This window comes from Heteronotia binoei, chromosome 2 (assembly GCF_032191835.1).
Source record: "Heteronotia binoei isolate CCM8104 ecotype False Entrance Well chromosome 2, APGP_CSIRO_Hbin_v1, whole genome shotgun sequence".
Lineage (NCBI taxonomy): Eukaryota > Metazoa > Chordata > Lepidosauria > Squamata > Gekkonidae > Heteronotia > Heteronotia binoei.
Window position 1 is genome coordinate 163,996,866 of NC_083224.1, and position 12,025 is coordinate 164,008,890.

The 12,025-nt window shown below is 43.4% G+C and overlaps 1 protein-coding gene across 1 annotated transcript in view; it reads right to left on the reverse strand.

The window, feature by feature from the left end:
• Positions 1-12,025, reverse strand: part of RGS13 (regulator of G protein signaling 13) — a 44,311-nt gene that overhangs the window by 12,980 nt on the left and 19,306 nt on the right. The window contains exon 2 of the mRNA XM_060233351.1: positions 5,290-5,358. Within this exon, the coding sequence (XP_060089334.1) occupies positions 5,290-5,354 (65 nt within the window). The 5' untranslated portion in view covers positions 5,355-5,358. The remainder of the gene's footprint in view (positions 1-5,289; positions 5,359-12,025) is intronic.

Below are 12,025 nucleotides of genomic sequence, written 5' to 3' on the forward strand. Positions count from 1 at the left end.
ATAAGAACGTAAGAAGTGCAATGCTGGATCCAAGCAAAGGAACATGTAGTCCAGCATTCTGTTTACACAGTCTGTTGTCAGGTAAAGAATTGCAAATTAGCAAACCCTCTAAATTGGTACATCTCTCAAAGCCAAAGACATAGACAATCCCTGATTATTGGATTCTATACACGTATTAAGAAAAATTCACACCAAACAGAAGCATATAATGGAAATAAAACAAAATCTGGCCCTTTCTTATCTAATTGCTTTATAGCAATGAACTATTTTAATCCCTGCTGCTGAGAGTAATTGGTTTTATCCACTGTTAAGTTTATTTCATATTAGGAGTAAGGCCCATTGTGAAGAAAAATACAACGGGCTCTAAAAGGAGGCTATGAGCGATTGCCCCCCCTGCTGTCTTCCCACCAACCCAAGTGAAGGCATTCATTCCCCCGCCCAAGGGAAGCTGATCTCTGCCATCTGGAGAGCAGTTGTAATTCTGAGAGATATCCAGCCCTCACCTAGAGATTGGCAATAGTGGTTCCCCAGGAGGAAATCACATTCTATCTGTCTGAGGTCCCACCCCTCATCAAACCCCACCCTCTCTAGGCCTCACCCCTTAAATCTCCAGGAATTTCCTAACTTGAAGTTGGCAATTCTGCAGCCTCTACATAGGAAAAGGACAGTCTTTCTTCATGGGGAGGCAAAGCACCTTACATCATTCTCCTCATTCCAATGGGCATCCCCCTCCTCCAGGCAGGAAACAGAGAGGGGAGCATGGTGGGCTAGACCAACCCCAGATATGGTCTCCAGAAATGAACTGGAGATTTCCCAGAATGCATGGGGGTTTCCCAGAATGCCTCCCAGAAAGGAGGCTCCCTGAGGACAACAGGAAAATAAGCCTTAAACCTATGTGGACTTGGTAAAGTGGGTGGAGTCATGGGGATTAATAAAACTGCTTGCTCAAAAGAGCAGGTCTTCTCTTCTCTCTTGGAGCTGGCACTTGAAGATAACAGACTGTTACTCTCCACCCAGTAGCCAGCAGCCATATGTGACCATGTGGCTGGACCTAGATGGATGCAGGAAGCCTGAAGCAATGAGGTATCATTAGAACATTTTTGTAATTTAGTAAGCTTAGATGTGCCTGCTCTGCTTAAGCATCTGGCAGGCAAGTTTTTAAGCCAATGGACACAAGCATGAGTTTCAAACCAACTTTTATTTGATCTTCTAGCTGCTGATTGTATGCTGTGCTAAGATTATGCTTGTAACTTTAACCTTTTTAAAATAAATAAATAAATAAATATTTTACTTTTGAATGCTGGCATTAAAGCTCTGTACCACATAGTCCTGGGAAGGGAGAAGGCAAGGATGCCAATCTTCCAGGGGTCTCCAAAAGAAAGACTTTGGTTCCTGTAACATCCAGGTGCTGAGTAACAGAGACCTTGAGCTCAGGCCTCAGAACTGGAAAGGGGGATTGGAAATCCTGTTCCTCTCAGTCAGGAACCCTGAAATAGAGCAAGTGGTGGCAGTGTACCCTAGAGGCAGGAAGTGGAATAGCTCTCTCCCAGACTTGGCAACCAAGAGGCTCGAGGGGAAGAGAGAGATGGAGTGACAGGAAAGACAGTAAAAGTGGGATAGCCATGCCCTCTGAGGAAATGCCTGGTGGTGCTTGGCTCCCTGGCTATTTCAGCAGCCTTCAGAGGCTGCATGTGTGGGATGTGGTCTGTGTGGGCCATTGATAGGGTTGCAGAGGTCTGTTGCCAGCGGCAGCTGTGATGCCTTTCGTGAGGTTACAGTTTCTGAGGCCAGTTGACAAGACTGAGAGAAGCACAGAAATCTGTGTCTCTCTGAGATAAGACTGTTTTGATGGTTTGTTCAACATTCCTGGGCCTGCAGTAGGTGGGGGCAGAGGAGTGGGCCAATGGAAGGTCAGAGATGGTGACAGACCTTTAATTAGCCAATAGCTGATACCCCACAGCCAACAAATGAGGTTGCTGGGATTTGCCACTGTGCCATGGGTTTTATTACTAAATAAAAGATTTCTAACCTCACCCCAGAAGTTTGGAAGAGAAACACCAGTGTGTCTGCCCATCCAAACAGAAAGCAAGGGATCCCCCCACCAAGCATGGTTTTGGTCCAGAAAGTTTCAAAATGAACACCCACAAAATATGCACTGACTGAAGTTTGTTTGTATGAGAGCATACTCTGAGATACTTGCTGACAACAGGTAATTGGTTGTATAAGTACATCTTTAAAGTGCAAAAGAGATTCAGGCCCATGCTGAATCTGCAAGTTGTATGCAAGAAAGCAGACTAGATTTTGTATAGATGATTTCATGTTGGTTCTGCTTTGTGCACATATCTTTTGATAAGGTTCTTTGTAAGACCTGTGACCACAATCTAGCTAGTTAGTTGCATATGAGAGTACCACTGAAAGCAATGGATCTTATAAGTTAGCCCTGATTTGTTCGTTCCATTGGTCTCAATAAGAGTTTAGTCACAGCTAAAGATGATAAGGAAAATCCATTTCCTTGGAAGCTGACCAGAGCTTCCTCTATGAGAAAATTATTAATAGCTGACACATTTCTCTGAAAGCTTTGTCCTCTGCTGTTAAACTTTTGTTGCAGTGCACTTCCATAAGAGCCCATCAGTTAAAAACATAAGAACATAAGAGAAGCCATGTTGGATCAGGCCATCCAGTCCAACACTCTGTGTCACACAGTGGCAAAAAAAATTATATATATATATATATATATATATATATATATATATATATATATATATATATATATATATATATATATAGTACACACACACACAAATACATATATATACACACACTGTGGCTAATATCCACTGACGGTCCTCTGCTCCATATTTTTATCTAACCCCCTCTTGAAGCTGTCTATGCTTGTAGCCGCCACCACCTCCTGTGGCAGTGAATTCTACATGTTAATCACCCTTTGGGTGAAGAAGTACTTCCTTTTATCCGTTTTAACCTGACTGCTCAGCAATTTCATCGGATGCCCATGAGTTCTTGTATTGTGAGAAAGGGAGAAAAGTACTTCTTTCTCTACTTTCTCCATCCCATGCATTATCTTGTAAACTTCTATCATGTCACCCCGCAGTCAACGTTTCTCCAAGCTAAAGAGCCCCAAACGTTTAACCTTTCTTCATAGGGAAAGTGTTCCAACCCTTTAATCATTCTAGTTGCCCTTTTCTGGACTTTTTCCAATGCTATAATATCCTTTTTGAGGTGCGGTGACCAGAATTGCACACAGTATTCCAAATGAGACTGCACCATCGATTTATACAGGGGCATTATGATACTGGCTGATTTGTTTTCAATTCCCTTCCTAGTAATTCCCAGCATGGTGTTGGCCTTTTTTATCGCAATCGCACACTGTCTTGACATTTTCAGTGAGTTATCTACCATGACCCCAAGATCTTTCTCTTGGTCAGTCTCTGCCAGTTCACACCCCATCAACCTGTATTTGTAGCTGGGATTCTTGGCCCCAATGTGCATTACTTTGCACTTGGCCACATTGAACCTCATCTGCCACGTTGATGCCCACTCACCCAGCCTCAACAGATTCCTTTGGAGTGTCTCACAATCCTCTCTGGTTCTCACCACCCTGAATAATTTAGTGTAATCTGCAAACTTGGCCACTTCGATGCTCACTCCCAACTCCAAATCATTTATGAGTAAATTAAAGAGCATGGGACCCAGTACTCAGCCCTGCAGCATGTAATTTGAGTGCATTTCAGAGACGGCACAGGCCTTTGTCAGCATCTTGCATGAACTCAGTGTTCCCTACAATGCCTTCTAATGTACAGAGGCTCCACAGCATGTGGGTGTTCAAGGTTTTTCTGAAGACAGAAAATTTGTAAAGCATTGGTTTAAGAGACCTAGGCAGGGGTGTCTAGGGGCTGAATCAGGTCCCTGGAGGACTCCTATCAGGCCCCTGAAAATGGGTTGTCATCTGCTTCCTTCTACAATAACAGCTTGCTTTGCATGGCTTTTTCAATCACACAGGAGCTACATAGCAAAAACTCTATTTTCTCTATTGGTTGAGGCTCCTTCCTTAAGGAGGAAGGGGGGGGGGAGGCAGAGCTTGTTTTTCTAGCCTCTCTCAGTCGCACAGCAGAGCTGCAGCCTCTCTTCCTTCTATTGACTGAAGTTCCTCCCCCTCCTGGTCCCCTGGGGAAGGAAGGAAAGAGCCAGAGCTTCCTTTGCCCAGTTCCCATGATCCCATGGAAGAGATATAAAAAAAGCACCATTAAGACCAATGAGTGCTAACGTTTTAAGCATGCTTTAAGTTTTTTCAAAAAAATATTTAATTGTTTTTATCTGTGTCTTTTTTAAAGTTTATATCTGTTACCTAATCTTAAATAGGTATACACATGGCCCGGCTCAACAAAGTCTCACGTCAGAGCTGGCCCTCATAACAAATAAGTTTGACACCCCTGACTTAGGACCTCTCCACATAGTTTTTGCTCCAGATTGGCTTCTTAACTACGTAGATTTACATATATTTCTACACTAGACCTAGACTCAAACTGATTTTCTGCACTAGAAAAATAGAATTATAAACTCATAGAGTTGGTTTCTATGATTCCATTATTCAAGTGTAGAATGTCAGTTTGGGGACAGGGCTGAACCAGGATTAAAAGTCTAATGTGGAATGTAGTATCATTGCTGGTTGTATTCCCCCCGCCCCGAATGTTTTCCATATTTTTTCAGACCACTGGTCTGAAAATAACCTTGGCCAAAAATGTAGGGAAAAAACACAATAAAGCAATGACTTGCAAATTATACTGTTCAGGGTTTTTTTGAGCAGGAACACACAAGTTTTGACTGGCTTGGCATCAGAGGATGTGGCCTAATATGCAAATGAGTTCCTGCTGGGCTTTTTCTACAGAAAAGCCCTGTGTGGAACGATGATGTCAGGGAGTGTAATATAATGTGCAAATGAGTTCCTGCTGGGCTTTTTCTACCAAGAAAAGCCCTGATACTGTTTGTAAGGAAGGAGAGAAACCAACACAGTTAAGATGCTAAAATGCCACAAAAATCCTATGCAGAAACAGTCTGGAATTTGAAGCTGGGCCTCCCAAATCCTAGCTGGACATTTTAATCATTGCACTACATTGGTTTGGAATAAAACCTACTGATGCCTGTAGTATAGATTCTGTACAGGCTCTGGAGAAACTTGAAGACTTGTGTTGACCTGAGGAGATTGAGTTCTTGATTTCATTCTTCATGTTTTCTTCTAGAAATCATGCTAGTTTCAGAGTGCATTGTACTTACTTAGAAGTGATTCCATTTGTGCCATCTCGGAATAAGTTACAAAGCCAACAGATGCTGGGGCTCATTATCCTAGGTGAAGAAAACAAACATGTCAAAACACTTGATGTATTTTTAACACATAATTGTTACTTTACTTCCCCCTCCTACAGTTAGAGTATAGACAGAAATAACATTAATAGTCCAAAGGCAGGGGGGTTCTTCACAAAGATATGGCCATCATCTCTTTAATGGAAATGTTCCTTTGTTGGTTTAATAAAAACACAAGACTTGTTATGCAACTTTTTACAGTATTTCAATTCAAATGCTGAAAAGCTGCCTGTGAAACTGGAACAATGAACAATAGCTAGTGTCTGTAACATTGTCAATGTGCCCCACTCTCTGGTGCATTTTTGTAGAAATGTTCAGGTTTTTAAATTAATCTGAAAGATATGTCAACTGAAAATAGAAAGCTACAACTGCTCAGTTTGGATAGATGGAGTGTTGTAATTGTATTTTAGAAGGCAATGCTGTTATTGTTGATATAGCCTTGATATTCTGGAGCTTCAGATCTTGAATTTAATTTACATCTTTGTGGCAGTAAAATTGATGTCCATTAACTAATTCAGGGTTTATTCTTAATTATTTATTTCTAATTAATTGTTAGCTCTAAATTATACTTGCATGGAACCTGGTATTGTCTGTTTGTTAACTCTTCATCTCGTTAAGTGTTGGAGCACCATGTATTTGAGACCAACTTGTGTTCCTTGTAGAGATAAATCGGCAGTACACGTGTGTTGTAGTTGCTAAAGGTGTAAAAACTGGGAAACCTGGGTTCAAGGCCCCATAAGGTTGGCAGCCTCCAGGAGGGGCCTGGCGATCTCCTGCTTTTACAACTGATCTCCAGCTGGCAGAGATCAGCTCCCCAGAGAAAATGGCTGCTTTGACGGATGTACTCTATGGCATTGTACCATGCTAAGGCCCCTCTCCTCTCCAAACCCCTTCCCCTCCTGGATTCAAAGCCTCCAGGTATTTTAGAATACAGACCTGGCCTAGGCCCCATTCTGACATGCAGTTCACTGAGTGACCTTGGCTTGCTTTGATAGGGAGGAACAACCCACAAATATAACCCTGAGGACCTAGCTATACATTACTTTGTCCTCCTGTTCTCCCCAAGTCCAATATAAAGACATTTGATCAGACCTGCCTTGTGATATCTATGCTTGGAACTTAGTGTGCAGAGCCCTGATATGGATTCAGATGCAGTGTGAATGCCAGAGAAGATGAAGATTTCCTCCCCAGCTGTTGTCATTTCCCTGACTGGCAGGGGAATTTGCTATATGTAGGTTTCCTAAACATGGCAAAAAGCAACTCTCTGGGACCATTTCAAGTTAGGAAAATGGTTGGCGGGGGGGAGGCTTAAGCTAGGGTTGCCAAGCCCAATTCAAGAAATATCTGGGGACTTTGGGGGTGGAGCCAGGATACTTTGCGGGTGGAGCCATAAGCAAAGTTGTGACAAGCACAATTGAACTCCAAAGGAAGTTCTGGCCATCACATTTAAGGGGACCACATACCTTTTTAATGCCTTCCCTACATTAGAAATAATGAAGGATAGGGGCACCTTCTTTTGGGTCTCATAAAATTGAACCCCCCTAGTCCAATTTTGAAACTGAGAGCATTTTGAGGGGACTTATCAGATGCTATGCTGAAAACTGCTCCTCCAGAGCCCCAGATACTCTGGGATTAATTCTCCATTATACCTTATGGTCCAGCAGACATTTCCCTCCTTCCACCCCCCACTCCCGTTTCTGATGACCCCGAAGCTCCAGAGGGCCTCCAAACCAGCGCTCCCTGCCCCCACCTGGGGATTGGCACCTCTACTCACGAGTTGCTGGACTTTCAAGTTTTTCATAGTAACACGGGGCAACTAAAGGTTCAAGTTTACCTTCACTCTATGCAAATGACCTCTACAAGGATTGTGCAACAAACGCAGGGTCTGGGCTCCTTTCACAGCCATGTTGTTCTGCCTCCTCCTCCCCCCCCCCCCCGCTCCCCTTCAGCCTTAAAGATGCAGACACACCATCCAAAAAGGTAGAGGAAGGCTTTCTCGAGTAGAGACTAAAGCCTCCAGAGGGGAAAAGGCACATGATGGCTTTGGGGAAGGCGCTTCCCCCCACTGGCCAGCTGACTGGGAGTGGGAAGGAGCCTGGGAAAGCGGGAGAACCCCTGCTGGGACCTGGGGATTGGCAAGCCTAGCTTAAGCCCTCTTTCTATATGAGCCTGGCAACTGAGTTCTGAGCACAGCACTCACAGGGCACATCTGATCAAAAGTCCTGGTGCTGGACTGAGGGAGGAATCAAGGATAATGTAGCCTAGTTAGGTCCTCTGAATTCCTTGGTGAATTGGAAATTAAGTGGATAGATACGGGGCAAACAAAGGATATATGAAACAGAGTTTATAAATGTAATATTGAACAGCTTTTACTTTGTTGACATTTGCTAGTCCCAGTATTCCAGCACCTTAATTCATTAATGCAAGAACTTCAGTTTCAAATATCTCTCCAGCCAAACGAACTTAGGAACTTTATAAGATCCTAGAGGTGATAAATAGCACACAGGCAGTCTTGTTGCCTCCAAGTGGCTTGTGGGAGATTGTTTATCATGAGGTTGGCTGCCACGCTAGTCAAACAAATTGAACAACTTCTGTCTGATAGAAAGTCCTTGAGGCAGCAACAGGGGTTTTACAATATGTGAACTGGCCTGTACAAATTTCTCATCCTGTCTGTAATACCTCACGATGACCTTACACTGACGATGAGTATTGTGATTAGAGCAGCAGACTAGAACCTAGAAACCCTGGCCAAAATTCACATTCTAATATTTAACTTGCTGGTGATGATAGTCCACTCTTTTTCTCTCAACCTAACCTACCTCACAGGGTTGTTGTGAGGATAAACTGAGGGAGAGGACAACGATGTCTGCCACCCTGCACTCCTTGGATGAAAGTAGGACAGACATTAGACAGAGCTACGCGCGGTGCAGTTGGCATCTCTGGACTTAATGGTCTTTAGATGTCAACAAATATTTCAAATGCTGAAGCTGCAAGCATACCTTAGCCATCCTCACTCCCACCCCAGCTGAACCTATCCCAGGACTTCCAACCCATAATCTGACTCTGACAGCACCCCCTAGAGCTATGGTGTACTGTGAGAAAAGTGTATTTGCCTTCATCTGACACATGATATTTAGTTGATGCCTGATTAAAATGTGACTGAGAAACAGACCCATTGCACCCCCCTTCACTTTCCTATGGTGTGTGAAAACCTTCAGTTTAAAGATCCTGAAAAATACACGTGGAACAAATACAAAGGTGTTAAGCAAATATCATGCTTCAAGGCATGTGGAACAAATAACATATTTGTACTTCCTGAAAGCTGGCTTCTGATGCCCTTTCTTCGTTTTTAAATTTATTTACGCAAATTGATGCATAAGAATTTCACAAAGTTAGTCACTTTGCTTTTGCATAGCTATTTAGAGTTCCACCCAGGTTGGGCTTATTCTACTGAGGTGACTGTGTTGTGGAATTAATCCCAGTTTCCGTGAGTAGTGCCAAAAAATTATTTATACTTTAACTCCATATTTCCCAAATTGTGACTCTTGAAGACCTAAGGTTACCAGCTGGCTGAGAGAGGGGTAAAGTCCTGTCTATTTTCAATACAGTTTGAATTAGTGAAAATGGGCAGTGGAAGCTTTTCCTGGCATGAAGGTGAATAGCATCACCTGTTAATTGCTTGAAGATTAAACTGATGTTAAAAGGATACCAGTTTTTTAAAAGGTGGTAACTGGCAATCCTATGAAGAACACTTTCTTTGTGAGATATCACTGGAGGCACCACCTTCCATCCTTTCTCCCCTAGAATGATTTATTTCTAAAACATGTGAACAAAGGGACAAAAAAACAGGCCTAATTTTGGGCAGGAGCTTATAGCAGCAGAGCTCTGGAACCTCTAAATTTTATTGTGCTCTTTCTTTCTTACCCCCCTCCCCCCCAACCCCCCCCCCCCAAAAAAAAAACCCCTTGGCTCCATTGTTCAAGCTCCCTGTGAGAATTTTGCTGAACTCTAAAATTTGACAAACTTTCTAATATTTCCCTCCACAAAAAATGGGAAAATAACCAAAACATATAAAGCAGACTGATGGGAATCTTCATCATGCCACTGTGGCCACATAGGAAAAAAGTAATTTAAACAGTATGATGGGAGTAAGGTTTTATTATGACAGTTATAATTCAAGAAGCATTTTAAGGTGGATGATGAGCTGATATAATTTAGTACACTTCCCGGTGATGTCAGGGATGTGTGGCATATGCAAATGAGCTATGCAAATGAGTTGTGCTAATGAGTTCTGGCACCTCTTTTTTTACAAAATGACTCCTGCAAACAACTATTCATCCACAGAGATCCCACTTCTTGTGGGCTGCATTACCAGAGGAGCCTCCTGACTGGCAGCCCAGATCGATGACTCATCCAGAGGCATAACTGGCTGGTAACTGAACTGTTGTATACATCAGGAATGGCTGCATCATTTAGGCAGGTATTTTTCAGGTTCAGTACACCTAAACCGAGAAAATACCATTTTTTTTTTGCATACCCCTAATAGCAGGAATCTCCCACTTTCTGTAGAGACACGGCAGGATTTCCCACTTTCTTCAGAGTTTGATGGGAATGAAGCAAAGCTAGAACAATGAATCACTTAAAAATATTATATCCCCATTGTTCTCCCCAATGAGGCCCCAAGTCAGCTTGCATTATTCTCTCTATTTTATAAACACAACAGCCATACTGGCTCTTATGCAGACTCATGCAGAAATGCAACAGGCATCCTCCTCTTTGAGTCAAAACTTCTCTTTACTCCCCACTTTTCCTCTTTAATGGGGACACAGTGCAGCTTAGAGCATCATTCTCCTCTTCCTCATTTCATCCTCACAATGAACATTCCAGGAAGTTAAGCTAGGCTGAGAGTGTGTGATGGGCCTGAAGTTACCCAGTGAGCTTCCATAGGAGAGAAGAGATTCAAACTTGGGTCTCCCACATCCTAGTCCAACGCTTTAACCACTGCAGTAGCCTGTCGTTACATTTCTCCCGGCATGCTAACTGTTCTCTCATGACACATTTATGTTCTTGGGAACATGATTTTGGGTACTGCTGCTTAATTTGTATTGATTTATTTATTTGCGCTTCTCCACCAAATGTGCACTTGACTTCTACAGGGAAGGACAGCAAGATATTCTCAAATGAGATACACGGCTGTAAATCTGAGACAAGTATGTTCCTTTCCCCACTAATGCTTGTTAGCATTGCTGTAAGATTATTCTTCCTCTGTATCCTATAGGGTTGCAATCCCCAGCTGAGAGCAGGGGATCCCCTGGTTTGGAGATCCTTTCCCTACTTCAGGAATATCAGAAAGGAGGTCGGAGGGAAGGGAAATGTATGATTGACACTCCATATAATGGAGAATCAATCTGTGGGTAGCTGGGGCTCGGAGTGGGCTGTTTTTTGAGGCAGGGACATCAAATTTTCAGCATAGCATTTGGAGTCTCTCCTCAAAACACCCCTTAAGTTTCAAAAAGATTGGACCAGGGTCTCCAATTCTATGAGCCCCAAAAGAAGGTGCCCCTGTCCTCCATTATTTCCAAATGGAGGGAAGGCATTTAAAAGGTAAAAAAAGGTAAAGTAGTAATAATAATAAATTTTTATTTAAACCCCGCCCTCCCCGCCGAAGCAGGCTCATAAAGGGGCACATAAAGGTAGTCCCCTGTGCAAACACTAGTCGTTTCCAACTCTGGGGTGACGTTGTATCATGACCTTTTCATGGCAGACTTTTTTACAGGGTGATTTGCCATTGCCTTCCCCAGTCATTTACACCAGGGGTCCCCAACACCTGGGCTGTGGACCGGTACCAGTCCATGGCCTGTTAGCAACTGGGCCGTGAGTTGTATAATTATTTCATTATATATTACAATGTAATAATAAGATGACATTGGATTTATATCCCACTCTTTACTCTGAATCTGAGTCTCAGAGCAGCTTACAATCTCCTTTATCTTCCTCCCACACAATAGACACCCTGTGAGGTGGGTCAGGCTGAGAGAGCTCTCACAGAAGCTGCCCTTTCAAGGACGACGCTGTGAGAGCTATGCCTGATCCAAGGCCATTCCAGCAGCTGCAAGTGGAGGAGTGGGGAATCAAACCTGGTTCTCCCAGATAAGAGTCCTCACACTTAACTACTATGCCAAACTAATGGAAATAAAGTGCACAATTGTATCATCCTGAAACCAGGGACCGTTTTGTAGGAAAAAAGGTGGTGGAACTCATACAGGGATTGTTATGCAGCTGCACCTACTGTTCAGTGGACAAGGTGGGAAGGAGAAGGTGGAACTGTTAGAAAGGTTCAGGAGCTGTGCTCCTGTGAGCTCTCACTGAATCCGAGGCCTGCCTGAAACCATCGCCCCCTCCCCCCCCCCCCGGTCCATGGAAAAATTGTATTCCACAAAACCAGTCCCTGGTGCCAAAAAGGTTGGGGACCACTGATCTATACTCCCGCCCCCCCCCCCCAGCAAGCTGGGTACTCATTTTACCGACCTTGGAAGGATGGAAGGCTGAGTCAACCTTGAGCCGGCTATCTGAACCCAGCTTCTGCTGAGATCGAACTCAGGTCATGAGCAGAGAGCTCGGACTGCAGTACTGCAGCCTTACCGCTCTG